General features: G+C 53.8%; 2 protein-coding genes across 11 annotated transcripts; both read left to right on the plus strand.

Moving 5' to 3' along the window:
• Positions 1 to 1490: 1490 nt before the first annotated feature.
• Positions 1491 to 6895, plus strand: Exoc3l1 (exocyst complex component 3-like 1). 4 transcript variants are annotated; one of them, XM_013503982.1, is made up of 14 exons: positions 1491 to 1583; positions 1855 to 1922; positions 2116 to 2291; positions 2370 to 2589; positions 3363 to 3975; positions 4055 to 4172; positions 4302 to 4427; positions 4530 to 4630; positions 4827 to 4937; positions 5614 to 5743; positions 5858 to 5980; positions 6191 to 6346; positions 6436 to 6560; positions 6642 to 6895. In XM_013503982.1, the coding sequence occupies exons 2-14, from the start codon at positions 1877 to 1879 to the stop codon at positions 6826 to 6828; spliced, it is 2232 nt and encodes a 743-aa protein (XP_013359436.1). In that variant the 5' UTR covers positions 1491 to 1583; positions 1855 to 1876; the 3' UTR covers positions 6829 to 6895. The 4 variants fall into 4 exon arrangements, with proteins under 4 accessions (XP_013359436.1, XP_005403744.1, XP_013359438.1 ...); XM_005403687.1 differs by having other exon boundaries at positions 2131 to 2291; XM_013503984.1 differs by lacking the exon at positions 4827 to 4937.
• On the plus strand, positions 6872 to 14624 carry Kiaa0895l (KIAA0895-like ortholog). 7 transcript variants are annotated; one of them, XR_263899.1, is made up of 8 exons: positions 7410 to 7760; positions 9649 to 10273; positions 10357 to 10500; positions 10773 to 10905; positions 11800 to 12105; positions 12193 to 12290; positions 12931 to 13024; positions 13304 to 13393. XR_263899.1 is itself a non-coding variant. In XM_005403684.2 (7 exons), exons 2-7 carry the CDS (start codon positions 9704 to 9706, stop codon positions 13466 to 13468), a joined length of 1416 nt encoding a protein of 471 aa, XP_005403741.1. In that variant the 5' UTR covers positions 6872 to 6895; positions 9649 to 9703; the 3' UTR covers positions 13469 to 14624. The 7 variants fall into 7 exon arrangements, 6 of the variants coding, with proteins under 6 accessions (XP_005403741.1, XP_013359439.1, XP_005403740.1 ...); XM_005403684.2 differs by lacking the exons at positions 7410 to 7760; positions 12931 to 13024 and adding an exon at positions 6872 to 6895 and having other exon boundaries at positions 13304 to 14624; XM_013503985.1 differs by lacking the exons at positions 7410 to 7760; positions 12931 to 13024 and adding an exon at positions 6902 to 7266 and having other exon boundaries at positions 13304 to 14624.
• The last annotated feature ends 93 nt before the right edge of the window (positions 14625 to 14717 follow it).

Genomic DNA, 14717 nt, shown 5'->3' on the forward strand with positions numbered 1-14717 from the left:
TAACCCCAACAATACAGAACAGGGAGCCACTGGGACGTTTCTTGCCACTCTACCTACAAACCACTAACTCTACTCTAGCGTGGAGAGGAGGCCACACTGCCTGATAAACCCGACCTGTTTCTTTCCCCTAACCTGCTCCTAAAAGCTGCCTCACTATCTTGGGGTCACCCACCCTATTTCTTCCTGCCAAAACAGCAAACATTAACTACATCATCCCTACTCTCCTTTGCTGGTCTCAGGAACGTCTTTCTTTGGTTTCTATATTACAGTGCTCAGAGGCTATTACTCTTTACAGTCACTTCTCAGCCAACGCAGAGGCTGACCTATGTGTGAATATAAACGAAGCCCTTAGAGCATTTCCTGGATGTAGGGAGGACTATGTTTGTGAGTGTCATTTTGTTATCTTTAACATTCTTATTACTTGTTGTATTTATCTTTATTTTAGGTGAGGTTCTGTGGGAAATAGACTGAGACAGGGATTTATCTACAGCAAGTCTATTGAGGACTCACACTTGGAAGGGAGTAAGACAAGCAGAAATGGACAGATGCAGTTTTTATAGAGGCCTCACCCCGCCCCACTAGCTCTGAAACTGGTGGAATTCTTTTGAGGTATTCACATCCACACGAGGGTACCCCCAAACTGACTCAGAGTTCCAGCTGTGAGACCTCAGCAGCCTACACACTTGGTAACTGGGAAATAAGGGCCTCTGTCTGAAAGGGTCAATTTGAATGGAGCACCCTGTAGTCCATTCCATGGCTCCCTATCATTCAAGATCAACACAACTGTCATGATCCCTGTCAGACCAGCCCCCACTATTGCCCCTCTGCCCAACAGCCCATGGTCTCTTCCCTACAGAAGTACACATCTTCCTCCAATGGCCCCACTGCACAGATTTCATACTGCAATGTTGTCTGCATCCACATCTCACACTTCACCCTTCACCCAAGGCTGAGGCCAAGTCTACTTCACATCTCTGTCCTCAGCACTAAAAGGTCCAAGGTGGGTGATCAAGAATTGATGATCTGGGGAAGAGAAAGAAAGGACATGAAAAAAAGAGAAGAAGGGACAAAATGGAAATAGCTTTTGTAAATAAGGAAGGAAGGGGAATGGGAAAAAGAAAAAAGGTGTATCACGTACAGGTACAAATTTCCTATGATGAATGTTATCATTATGTATATCTAAAACGTACCAATAAAATAAAAAAAGCACACACACAGAAAAAAAAGAATTTGGTCATCATACGGGGTACATCCCTGCCCCCACTCCTCCGGAAATGGCGCCCAGCCCCGCCACCTCAGTGCAGATGCCTTTCCTGTTGGGAATAAAGCACCAGAGACTCAGCTTCCTTCCTTCCTGCCTTGGGAAAGGAGGGGCTTTGGAGAAATGAAGGGGTTTCTGGGCTAGGCAGTGGGAGAGAGCTTCCTTGGGGAGAGGAATTCTTCCGCTGTGTGCCAAAGCAACTGAAGTCACCCAGGCCCCAGAAACAGTGGAGGGCGTTGCCAGCTCTGCAGAGGGAAAAAGGCCATTCTCAAGGCCAAGGCTGCTACTAGAGGAGGGAGAACGGGGCCCCTGGTCAAGTCTGGTAAGTCCTTTCCCAAACTATCCAGGACATCTCAGAGCAGAAACAGAGTCTTAGAGTTGGTGAAGCCTGTTTTCACTCTGCCTCGCCTGGCGTAACCCAGAAACCCAGCAGGCAAAGGACTGTCAGGTGCCTCCCTATCACACCCACCACTCTCTCATTTCCTGAGGGGCTGGGCAAGTACCTCCCTCCTTTCTCAGAAGGGCTGAGGCATAGGCACCAGCCCAAGGGAATACCCACTTTGCCCTAACCCTTGCCCCCACTCCCACCTCAGCTCCTGCTCCTCCAGGTCTGTCATGGACTCCACAGTCAAGGACAAAATGCAGCCCACACTTCCCTCTGGTATGAGCCCCTTTGGGTGGACTGAGGGAGGGATGATGGCAAGAAAGAAGTGAACGGTGGAGCTGGGTCCCCCTGCCAGGTCAGGTTGGCACTCTATAGGACAGTGTGGAATGGACTGTCCTGGGGACAGGCTGAGGACTAGGAAAGGCAGTAGGGTCAGTGACAAAGCTTTCTCACTGACAAAGCTGCCTAGGCTCTTCCTGCCCAGGGCCTGAATGGCCAGAGCAGGAGAAGGCGGAGCAGCTGGCCAGAGGTGCAGCGCTCAAGTGGGCCTCAGGCATCTTCTACCGGCCAGAGCAACTGGCCCGGCTGGGCCAGTACCGCAGCCGTGAGGCGCAGCGTACCTGCTTCCTGGAAGCACGTATCAAGGTGGGCCTGGGAAGGGGACAGCAGTGCTGGGGTAGGCTTCAAGGCTGGCCAGGCCTCATTGGCTACATCTCTCCGCAGTCAGTGGTGCAGTCATACCTGGAAGGTGTGCAAACTGGTGTGTGGCAGCTGTCCCAGGCTCTTGCGGCTGTGCAGGGAGCCCATGAGGCCTTGAGCCAGGCCCATGGGTTGATCCAGAGCATGGCTCAGGCCTCAAAGTCCCTAGAGGCCCTGCAGGAGCGGGTTGCCCAACACAAGCAACTGCAGGCCCTGTCTCAGTTGCTGCCCCGGCTGCAGGCAGGTGAGTCTGCAGAACCCCAGGCCTCAGCTTTCAACAGTCAGTCTATAAACATACATCACTGATCAAGGGGCTGGGGCACTGGTAGGGGCTTGATGGAGAGACACAAAGGGCCCTAGAAGCATATGAAGCAGAATGCAAAATCAACTTAGCCTGGGATTCTCAAGTATGGGATGTTTGAATCAGGATGGACTCCTGTCATATTGTTCTGGCCATCCTGGTCATTAATATGTTGAATGGATTGGAGGAAGCCAATGTGGTGGCACAGATGTGATCTCAGCACTCCAGAGGCTCAGGTAGGAGGATCACCTAGAATTCAAGACCAGCCTGGGCTCCATAGTGAGTCCAAAGCCAACCTGAACTACATAGTGAGACCTTGTCTCAAACAAAACAAAACAAAACAAAACAAAACAAAATAATAAAATAAAAAAGGCTGGGGATATAACTCAGTGACAGAGCCAGTGCTTAGCATATTTCTCCACAGAGTGGGAGAATGTCCACTAGCATAGACCCTGTTTTTTTTTTTTTTCTGCCTTCTGTCCAGTATCTTTGAGTTTCTTATGCTCTATTAGCTCAATGATTTCCATCTGGCTTACCAAGCCTTTGGTAAAAGATTCAGAGCTTTGCCTGAATCTTTTCAGACTGGCCAATTCTCTACTCTTATGGTTGCTACATGTTTTATACATCACCCAGTCTCAGGGCCTCAGTATCCCTTGCTGTACCCATTACACAGGTGGGAAGGCTGAGACCCAAGGTTGTCTCCTTTCCTTCATTAGTGCCTGCTTCAGTGACCCACACAAAGATGCTGATCGATACCCAGCAACTCTTGGAGGCATACGCGAGCCTGCGGGAGCTGGAGCAGCTACAAGAGGAGGCATGGGTATCCTTGGGGGGCCTGGAGTTGCCAGTCTTCCAGGGGCTGGGCCTTCTGGCTGAGGCATTGGGCCATGCTGTGGAGGCAGCTGCAGGGGCTGCAGGACAGCTGGCACGGACAAATCCATCCCTGCTGGTGGCTGCTATTCGGGTAGCAGAGATGGAGGCTAGGCGTCCAACTCCACTGGGACAGGTCCCCCGAGACTGGCAGCAGCGCTGTCTGCAGGGACTACAAGCAGGCCTGGAGCAGGTCCACTTTGGAACAACTGTGCTGCCTGAGCCAGGGGCCCTAGGAGAGTGGCTGCAGGCTCTGCAGGTGGCCCTGCCGGCTGAGTTGGCCACAGCTGAGGCACTAGTAGCACCTTGTTGCCCACCACATTACAACGTGGTCCAGCTGTGGTCCCACACCCTGCACAGTGGCCTGCGCCGCAGCCTGCAGCAACTCCTCGAAGGACCTGAGCTGGAAGCTGCTGATGCCTTTGCCTTGCTGCATTGGGTGCTACATGTGTACCTGGGGTCAGTGTCCTGGGGACAGTGAAAAGTGGGAGGATTGGAGGCTGGGGGCTCAGTGTGATGCTTGGCCACCTATCTACAGGCAGGAAATGATGGGAAGCCTGGAGTTGGGGCCTGAGGCTGATGTGTCCCAGCTGGAGCCCCTCTTGACCTCGGGGAACATTGAGAAGCTGGAGGCAACATTTGTAGTCAAAGTCCAGGTGAGTAGTTGGGACACAGAGACATGCTTTGCCCATTGGCTGTGGCATTTATCTGTAGAATCCTACCTGTCTTTGGTAGGCTCACTGCCATCCTATCTCCCATCCACTGTCCCTTGCTTCTTGTCCCAGGCAAATGTGGCCCAGTGGCTACAGAAGGCACTGGACGGGGAGGTAGCTGAGTGGGGCCGGGAGCAGGAGCCCAACACAGACCCCTCTGGCTTCTACTACTCACCAATGCCGGCCATCGTACTGCAGGTGGGTGGGAAAGTGATCAGGCAGGTGGGCAGCCCCCATAGGAAAGGGGGAAGAGGGCAGAATATAGGGGCTTTGCTGATGGCTGCCTGTCCCTGCCTGTAGATCCTGCGCGAGAACATTGATCTGGCCAGCATGGTCAGTGAATCACTGCAGCATCGGGTTCATGGCATGGCACTGTCAGAACTGGGCACATTCCTAAGGAGGTCTGGCAAGCATGCACCCACTCCCAACCTCAGCCCCACTCCCAGGGCAGCCCAAAAGGCCTTTGAATGGGTAGGGCACACCAATGTGAAAATACGCTTCCAAACAAGTACCTGGAAATGGGATGGGAGTATGGGGACTGGGCCTACAGAGGTATCAAAGTAGCAACAAATCCAGGAGCCGCTCTGCCCATTGTAGCTTCAGCGATGCTCTGATGCAATTCTCCCAAGACCACCTCAGTGGGGAAGCCCCAGCCCCTCACTATGTGTCCTACCTACTGGCTGCCCTCAACTACCAATCAGCACTAAGGTACTAGAAGCCCCCAGCCCTAGCAAAAGCTACCTCCACTAACTCCTACTTCCTTCTTACTATATATGGTTCCACCCACACTAGGCAGCTAGGAACTCTGGGCCCGCATAGCTCAGGGGTTCTAATCCTACTTCTGGTAATTACTAGATGCATGTCTTGGGGGGAGTTTCCTATGAGTCTCACTTTTCTCAGTATTATGTGGGTAATAATGGATTGCTCTGTGAATCACATAAAATAAACGGATATGAGGTGCACACAGTGGCAATTACTCGTCCTGTCAGCAAATATTTAGCATGTCTGAGGTTACTATTGTGAACAAAACAAAAACTTTCCTTCCTCTTGGGTGCTATGCTGTTTGTAGTGAAGACAGGAAGGACAGAGAGATTGATTTTTACTCCTCTTATGGATAAGGAAATAGAAACCGAAAGAATGATTTGCTCGTGGTCACACCGTGAACCCGAGGCAGGTTCCACCTGGCTGTGTCTCTCTGGTAGCTGCTGAATACATCCCTCCTAGCCTTGACAGATCCTTTAGGCCTCAGAATTGTAGGATACTGCCTTTCCCACCCGCTCCCGCCACACACTGGCGCCACCAGGTGGCACCCTAGTGGCTGAACCCACGAAGAACCGTGCAGGCCTTGGCCTTGGTCCTGAAGTCGTATTTTTGGTCGGTCCAGAGCCTCACTGCCCGTCCTGCACCTCGACGGAGTGGCTCCCGGGGTCTTGGCTGCGGTAGAAGCAGGGCTGGACGAGTTGCAGGGGAAGATCTGCCGCCTGGTGTTGGAGGCTCTGCAGGTGGTGCTCCGGGTGAGGCTTCCTTCCCGTCGAAATGTGGGTGGGAGGCGGTGAGACGGTGTAAGTAAAGGGGTCTGCGCGTGATCATTTCTCTAGCCCGGTCTCTGGCCCACCCTTCTTCCCCAGCCCCTGTTCGCTGCTCTGCCCTCGCCCCAGTGGCTGTCAGGCTCTGAGTTGCTGGACGGTGTGTGCGAGCAGATGTGCAACTTCTGTCGGGACTTCAGGCACGTTCGGAACCCTGTAGTTCAGGTGCGCTGGTCGGAAAGGCTGGGTAAGGGAAGTGCGGATGGAAAAGGCGATCTCAGGGGGCTGGGGATTTAGCTCAGTGGCAAAAGCGCCTGCCTGGCAAGCGCAAGGTCGTGAGTTCGGTTCCCGGTACCGGAGAAAAACAAAACAAAAAAAAAAACAAAAAAAAAAAAGAAAAGGCGATCTCGACCCATCTCATCACATTCCCTGCAGGTGCTGCTGGCCGAGGCAGAGCGCACAGTGGTGGTGCAGTATCTACACGCACTGATGCAGGGCCGCCTCGTGTGCCGCAGCGCGGACGAGCGGACGCAGGTGGCCCAGTGCCTGCAGCATGATGCCGCCCAGTTTAAAGAGCTTTTCCTCAGTTTGGTGAGCCCTTGTTGGGCGGGCAAACGGGAGAATCTCTGTAGTGGGTGGGATCGAAGGGCCGCCTAAAAACTCACCCCAACGTCCCCCAGGGCCTGGAGGAGACAGCGCATTGCACGCCGGTGCTGCTCGCAGTGAGGGAACTGCTGACCCTCTGCGACCTCACGCTGCTTGGTGTGGAGGTGGCAGGCCTGCAGCAACAATTTCCCGACGTGAGGTGCTGGGGGCCGTGACGGAGAGGGGAGAGGAGCCTGGGAGGGAAAGGGCAGGGCTGACCACCGCGGTGGTGTCCCCGCAGCGAGGACCACGTCTCCGCCCTCTTGGACCTGCGCGGGGACGTGTCCCGAGAGCAGCGCCAGGCGGCACTCAGCTCGCTGGGGACCGGCCCACCGCCCTCGCGCCCCGCGGGCCGCCGCGCACTCTTCAGCCTCGTGCCGGCTCCTACGCCTTCGATCTCCACTTGCCTCTCAGGGCTCTGCTCCTGACGCCCGCCTGCGTGGAATAAAGCCAGCACCGCCCCCCGCCCCGTTCGCCTGAATATCTGTGTTGGAGGTGGGTTGGGAGGGATGAAATAAAAGTGCTGGTGGAGGTTAGTGAGTTTCAAGTGCAGTGATACGCCCAAGGTACCCTCGCCGCAGTCGGCTTTACGTGCAGCGCTGCACCTCTCCAAACATGGGCCCTTTGCGTGGACTGCGGTCCGCAGGACCCACGCGCACGCAGGGGAGGGCCTCTAGTATTCACTCCTCGGCCCTGAGGCGGTGTCTCCGCCACAAGGGGACCTCCGCGGAGTAGCTGGGGAAGCCGGGAAACGCGTGAAGAGGCGGGCCTAAAGCAACACCCCCGCCCGGGGGCGCCGCGAGCCGCCAAACGCTACCCGGCCCGGCCCACGGTGGTCTTCGGTGCACGCCGCTGCGGAGACTGACGTGAGTACGCGCGCCTTCTTTTGAGCGTGCGCGCGCCCGAGCGTGTGCGACCTCTGCGTCTGCTCTCGCGGGCTAGGCGGAGGGCGACCGGCTTTGCAGAACGGGAACCGCGGGCAGCAAGAAGAGAAGCGAACAGGTGGGGGCGCGGCGCGCGGACCTAACTCCCCACTCGTACTGCAAAAACCCAGACGAGACTCGAGACTCGACCTTTCTTGATCTGCAGGAAACCCTTTACTCCATTGTCTTCTGGCCCCGCCCTCCATTGGGCACGTTCTTTGCTATCCTTTGCCGCTTATTGGCTGCGGGTCACGCCCCTCGTGGATCTCTCGACCCCTATTGGCTCTTCTTCTACGTTAACCTCTCCTAGGGGTTTCTTATTGGTGCAGGCCACACCCTCTTATTTGTCACCAGACCCCGCCTTCTGTAGTCCCGGCTCCTCCCCCGCCCAGTATTCATTCATTCTGCATCAATTGCTGGGTGCTTGGGATATGAGGGTGAGTCAAACCCGTCCCTTCCCTAGAGGATGGTGGAGAAATATGGATTTAGGCTCCAACGGTGATAACCTAGGGAGGTAAAAATATATATATACCATCGAGGAACTGGGGTGGGGTACCCCGGAGGAGGTGAAACCTAAACTCAGCCCTGAAAGATGGTTAAGCATTTACTCCAGGGAGACATTGTGAGGGCATTCTTGGCGGAAGGAGCAGAGACTTGAAAGAAATAGGCGTGTTCTGGGAACTGAGAGGAGGTAGTTCAAATGAAAGAAGGGGAAATGGAAGGGCCTGGCCCAGGTGGCTTGAAGACAAATGAAGAGTCCAGGAAAGTGTACGTTTAGTTGAGGGGAACGAGGCTTGAGACCTGAAATCTTTTTAAAGTAGCTGGTCACTAGGTAAGGTCGAGGCAAGGGTGAAGATCAGGCCTAGATGGAGAAGCAAGGTGCTGGGTAAGAAAGTCTAGTTCTGAGAAGAAGGGCTCTTGAGTTTATTTATTGAGCAGCTGCTGTGGGTCAGGTTCCGTTCTGAGTTCTAGGGACACAACTGTGAATACTAGAAATGAGAAAACAGATAACAAATATGTGAACATAAAGTTTACTGCAGTATATTTGAGGTAATGACAACTGCTACGGGGAACAATAATTCTGGGGGTGGGAGTTGTGGAGAGGGGTGCTACAGTGGCTTTTCTAGTAACATGGTTTTTGTACAGATATTTGAGGAAAGTGACCATGCCTTATAAGAGGGGAAAACTTTCTAGATAATATATTCAGTTTGAGATACCTCTCAAAGAAAAAAAAAATTAAAAAAATTTTAAAAAGAGAGATACCTCTCAAAGGATCTCAAGGAGAATCTAAGGTTTTATTTTTTAAGACGAGAAATAACAGCATGTATACATCCAGTGGGTAAGAAAAAGGTTGATGATGTAGGAAAAAGGAGAGATGCCAAAATTGAGTTTCTGAGCAGGCAAGGGAGCTTTGAGCCTGGGGCTGCCAGTCTTTAGGAGGAGATTGGATAGGACTGAACCCTGGTACAGAGTCAGGAGTAAGTGCCCTGACACTGGCCTGGGACAACCGCTGGAGAGATGCCTCAGACAGGAGACAGGCTAGAGATTGGCTTGGCTTTGCAAGTTTCCCTCTTCTTTCCAAAAGCAGATTCTAACTTGGATTTGAACAGATGGCCCAGAGGAGAGAGGGCATTTCAGGTGGGAGCTGGTGTAAGCAAGAAGCGCACAAGCGTTTCAACTGACTGAGGCCAAATGGGCAGTGGGATGTGGGTAGAGGCAGGTGGGACAAGTGGTGTGGGACTGAGGAGATGCCATCTGTAGAAAGCAGCCCCTGGAGGCCCCTCACGTACATTGAGCTAGCTGAGTCTGCACTCTGCCAGCTCTCACACTGGGTAAGTGCTGAGCACAGAGCTTAGAACCATGAGTAGCGCCTCAGCCCTCCACAGCTCACAGACTAAGGGCATTCCAGTAAGCCATGTAGATAGGTGTATAAAACTAGCCTTATTTCTGGATATGGTTGCTCGTGCCTCTAATCCCAGCACTTGGGAGGCTGAGGCTGAGGATTGCTGTGAGTTCAAGGCCAGCCTGGGCTACATAATGAGTTCAAGGCCATGCTGAACTAAAAAGCAAGACCCTATCTCAAAAAAACCAAACCAAACCAAACAAACAAAAAACCCAAGACAAAAAATAACTTCTCCCTTTTGCTTTGCTCAGCCCAGGCTGTGTGACGGAGTCTGCTGGAAGGAATGGACTCTGTGGTGGGGGTGGGGCACAGCAGACCCTCATCCTCCGAGTGTCCAGAAGGGTTCACGTGGAGCACAGGGTCTGCTGCTCCTCTGACTGCCCCACTCATGCTGGTCTCCACATGTCTTTCTGTGTCCTCAGGGGTTGACAGTGTGCGAACTTGGAGCAACCGGCTGGATGTGAGCCCCGGGACAGAATGGTGCTGGACTCAGGGGCTCAGGTGTATGAGCGGGCACCTCCTACCCCTCCTGCCAGTCCCCTGTCCTTGCACCGTAGGCTGAAGCCCTCAGACCGAGATGGGCCACGGCTGTACCCCTGGCCTCAGTCCCTGGCTGTGCCCCTGGCTCTGGAAGTCCCCTCAGTGCTGCAACTCCAGCCTGAACAGCGGCCTTTCTCAAAGCTGCACTTGGGCCACCGTGGCCATATGCGTCGTAGTGAGAGCACCTACTCTGTAAATAATCCTGGTCAGCGGGGGCGTGGCAGCCAGGGGCGTGCCCCACCTGGACGGGGACGGGACCCAGGTGGTGGCACCTTGCGGTCTGCAGCTTCCCTGCCTCACATTGCTAAGACTCGAAGGAATGTAGGCAATGGAATTGGCAAGAGCCCCTGTATGTTGGTGGCCCTGAGGCCAACCAACATGGACTGTGAACGGGAAAAGTTCTTCCAGTCCCATTATACCTACAATCCACAGTTTGAGTACCAGGAGCCCATGCCTACAACTGTGCTGGAGAAGTACTGTGAGGCCTCTGGACAGTTCATCCATCAGGTGAATGCAGCCTGACCACCTCACCCTGACCCTGACCTCCCAAGGGATCCAGGCTGACCCAGGTTCTATGGCTCTGTGTACAGGCAGTTGGCATCATTGAGGCTGTCCTGGAGAAGTTTGGTACCTATGAACGCTTTGAGGCTGCCACTGGAGGCCAGCTGCTGACCAAGTGCCAGATTTGGTCCATTGTGCGCAAATACATGCAGAAGGAGGGCTGCGTTGGGGAGGTGAGCTTGCCCTGCCTGGTCCCTCCTCTGCATGCCCTAAATTCAGATTGTGTATTGGGTGAGCCTAGGCTCAGCTCTACAGCTGGCCAGGTGGTGACTCCAGACAGACCCCTGTCCCTGCCCCAGGAAGGTGGGAGTTGGCCCTGAGCAAGGGTGATGAAGGGTGGGTGTGCTAGCCAGTGCCTAGCCTGGCAACTCTGTGGCATGGGTGGGCCTGCCTGCAAACTGGCCCCAGGGCTGCTAGCTATGGCTCAGAATACTGCCACCTGCAGATTGTGGTGCAGCTGAGTGAGGACCTGCTGTCCCAGGCAGTGATGATGGTGGAAAACAGCCGACCTACACTGGCCATCAACCTGACGGGAGCCCGCCAGTACTGGCTGGAGGGCATGCTGCGGCATGAGATAGGTCAGGCTGGGGTTGTGGTTGGGGGTGGGTAGGAATGAGAGGGGACTGAGTGTGGGGGCGAGGGGGGGAGGGCCCCAGTAACCCCCTCATTTGTTTTTCCCCTTCCCTCTGGAGGAGGACTGACCCTTTCCCTTCCCGAGCAGCTAGCTCCTCCCTCCTGTTTACAGAGGTAGGCCAGAACATGCCTGCCCACTCTCTGGGCTCACCTTCATTTCTTGCTCCTTTGGGGTATCATTTTCTCCCTCCAATTCCTCTCTGATTTCCTTGACAGTGAGGGCAAGGCTTCTGAGGCATTGGCAGGCCAGATGGAGAATCCCACCAGCCAGAGGGAGAATCCAGTGCGGGTGGGAGGCCAAATCCTTGGAATGGAATTGCTTGTAGATGCATAGAATCCAGTTTAGGAGGGGATGTTCCAGCTGGGAAGGAGGGCAGAGGACACTAATCCTATTCCTTTCTGTCTCCTTCCTCATCAAGAATCCCGTTGCTCTGGGCAAGAAGTGGTTTTGCTGGGGGCATCAACATGATTGTCCAAATGATTGATATGGACACATGGGGTGTGGGGACCGGGTGGTGCTTGTTCCTTGACTGTCTCTAGGCAAGCTGGGGCGATACGAATTGGGGGAGTTTAAGAGTGTATAACCCTGGATGGATTGGGGAGGATTTATGCATGTAAGCCTGTATGGGTTCTTAAATGTGGGGTCTCCATGGCACCTGGGATTGAGTATGCGTTTGTCTGGGGCTGGGGCAAATTTTTTTTTTTTGGGGGGGCAAATTTGTGTAAGACAGTGATTTGGGGGGCATGATGATACAAGAATTGCTACTAGAGATTGGCCTTGTGTGTCCTCCAGATGCTCTGCCGCCCAGCGTTGCCTCCTCCCCTTGCCTTCCCTGCAGGCACCCACTACCTGAGGGGAGTGAATAATGCACAACAGCCTTGGCACAGTGCTGAGGGCCGGCTGCAGTATGGGCTACGACCAGCCAACCCCACTGAGGAGGGTCTGGCCAGCCTGCACAGCGTGCTGTTCCGCAAGCAGCCTTTCCTGTGGCGTGCAGCTCTGCTCTACTACACTATTCACCATGCCGCACACATGTCCTTCTGCCAGCTCTTCCAAGACCTGGCACGCTATGTGCAGGATGCCAATGTGCGCTGGGAGTACTGCGTGCGTGCCAAGCGTGGCCAGACTGACACCTCCAAACCAGGTGGGCGCCGCACAGGAGGGAGGTCTGAGTTGGGCGGGGCAGAGGGTAGGGCTTTGGGACAAGGTCTCATCACCTCCATGCTCACAGGCTGTTTCAGCAAGGACCAGGTGTACCTGGATGGCATCGTGCGTATTCTGCGGCACCGCCAAACCATCGATTTCCCACTGCTGACTTCGCTGGGCAAGGTGAGGGGCTGTGAGCCTTCAGAGGTCCTGGCCAGCTAGTGCTGACTGGTGGGAGGGACATGGATGGAGTTTAGCAGAGGTGATAAAATGAGTCTGGCTGCCAAGAGCAGTTGCTTGACCTAGCCTGCAGGTTTGTTTGTGTAGATGTTGCATTTCAAAGCCCAGAGAGGCAGTCAGGAAGGCCTGTGGAAGGACACTGGAGAAATATCCAGGGACAAGTCCCTCATGCTGTGCATTTGTGCAAGGCTGAGGAAAGTAGACATCATCCAAAGCAGTGGGAAGCCAGAGACACTTTAAGCAATGGTGTGGCACAAATATTTGCTTTAGAAGGCTCCCTCCAATGTCATATGGGAGGTGGATGGGATATAGAGGCCTATGGAAGGGAGTGTAGGAACAAGAGGAGGAGCCCCTCCTATCATCCTTACAGGCTTAGTGGTCTGGCCTGACTGGGAAACAGCCATGAGGCTGGAGAGATGTTCAAGGTAGGCCTGGTGGCTTACAGCTGTCATCCGAGTATTTGGGAGGCTAAGGCAGGAGGATCTCTGTGAGTTTGAGGCCAGCCTGAACTACATAGCAAGATCCTATCTCAAACAAACAAACAAAAAAGAGATCTTAATAGAGTGGAATCCCTTTATCTCAGCAGTCACCCTGAGTGGGAAGGTGAATCCAGAGACCCTCCCTGGAACCTGACCTGGGTAACTGAAGATGTGGAGCTGGTATAAGCCGGGATCCAGGTGTGCTTGCTGGATATGAGGAGGTGTCTGGAAGACACCCAGGGACCAGTTGGATACCCATGTCTGGAGACAAAGGGATTGACTGGGCTGGCGAGGAGGGAGGTTGAAAGAGTGAAGACCCAGGACTAAGCCTAGAGGTATAGAACATGAGTGTGAATCAGAAAGGGAGAAAGAAGAATCCCAGAAACAAATGGCCGTGAGCCATCAACAGAGCTAGGACCAGCTGCCTGAAAGCCAGGGGCCTCTGCCTAGCCCTGAGGCTTAGCTTCCTCCCTGCAGGTCTCCTATGAGGATGTGGACCATTTGCGGCCCTATGGGGTTCTGGATAATACCCGTGTACCCCACTTCATGCAGGACTTAGAACGCTACCAGCAGCAGCTGGAACACATAATGGCCACCAACCGTCTTGATGAAGCAGAGCTGGGCCGCCTACTGCCTGACTGATGTTGGTTAACAGCTATAGGCAGAAGCTCTGGACAGAGGCCTCCAGGTCGGCCCCCAGAACATGAAGCTGTCTGCTCTGTGCTGCCACAGCCTAGGTGTTTCTTGCGGGTATGGGAGGCCAGGAGCATCCTGGGAGGCCAACAGCAATATCAGAAGGTTTTTGTCCCTTGCTAGTGTTCCTGAGGCCTGTGGACCAGCAACAGCATGTCAGGCAAAGTGTTGAAGAGGGGAGGCCTGGGAACAAGAGCAATGAGTATTGATGGGGATTTGGGGTGGTTTGGGAGTAGAAACTTGTTCTTGCATGAGATGGTTTTGGGTATTCAGTGCTCCAGTCCTTCCTGTCCTCCACCTGGCCCTTGGTGCTCCTTCAGCATTCATGCTGTCTACCTCTCACTGGGTCCTGGTGGTGGTTGGGATCCCCTCTGGGGTGATTGCTTGAGCTTGAGGTCCTAGCTTTCATACAGACTCAAAGGGTAGGGGTCCATGAAGTAGAGACCCAGCTGGGCTGGGGTTTGCTTTCCCGTATTTTGCCTCTCTCTGGTTATGTATTTAAACATGTATTTATACATACCTATGTGTTCTACTTCATGGGGCTGGGAGGCAGTGGCTCCTGAAGATTAAACAGAGGGACAGGACAGAAAGTAGCAGTTGTTCCTAGCCCCACTCATTTTATACACACACACACACACACACACACACACACAGCTTCAGGCCTTGTGAGTCCAGCGCAAGAGCTCACCTGAGGCCCCACCTCCACTCTGCCCCTGGTTCTGCTGTTCTTGTCTTTGCCCAGACCCTCATAGCTGGGCTGTGGCATAGGCTGGCTTAGCCTGGGAGTAGTCCTGATCAAGCCTGAAGGGCAGGCCCTAGGGTTTGTGGTCCCAGCCCTGAGCCTCTCCTGGACAGGGAAAGGTCCAGACCTGATTGTTGCTTCTAGTTTCACTTCAGAGTCAGCTGTGTGCAGTTGACTCAGTCCTTTTCCCTCCCTGGGCCTTAATTTTCCCATCTGTAAGACTCAGAAAAGCAGCAGGGAAGTTCTCATTCATTTAGTCCATGTATATGTATAGAGCGCCTTGTGTGTACCAACTTCTGGTTAGAACCCTTACTGAGCTTCCAGTTCAGAGAGAAGCCATCCAATTAAAAGAACCACCACAAAGATGTGTGTACCTTCCGTTGACTCAAAGTGTCTCTCAATTTCCTTCTTTTTTATCTAACTGAGCTCTATGCCTTCCCTAAGTGACAGAAGTCT

Source organism: Chinchilla lanigera, unplaced genomic scaffold (genome assembly GCF_000276665.1).
Source record: "Chinchilla lanigera isolate Chin_1 unplaced genomic scaffold, ChiLan1.0 scaffold00083, whole genome shotgun sequence".
Taxonomy (NCBI): Eukaryota; Metazoa; Chordata; class Mammalia; order Rodentia; family Chinchillidae; genus Chinchilla; species Chinchilla lanigera.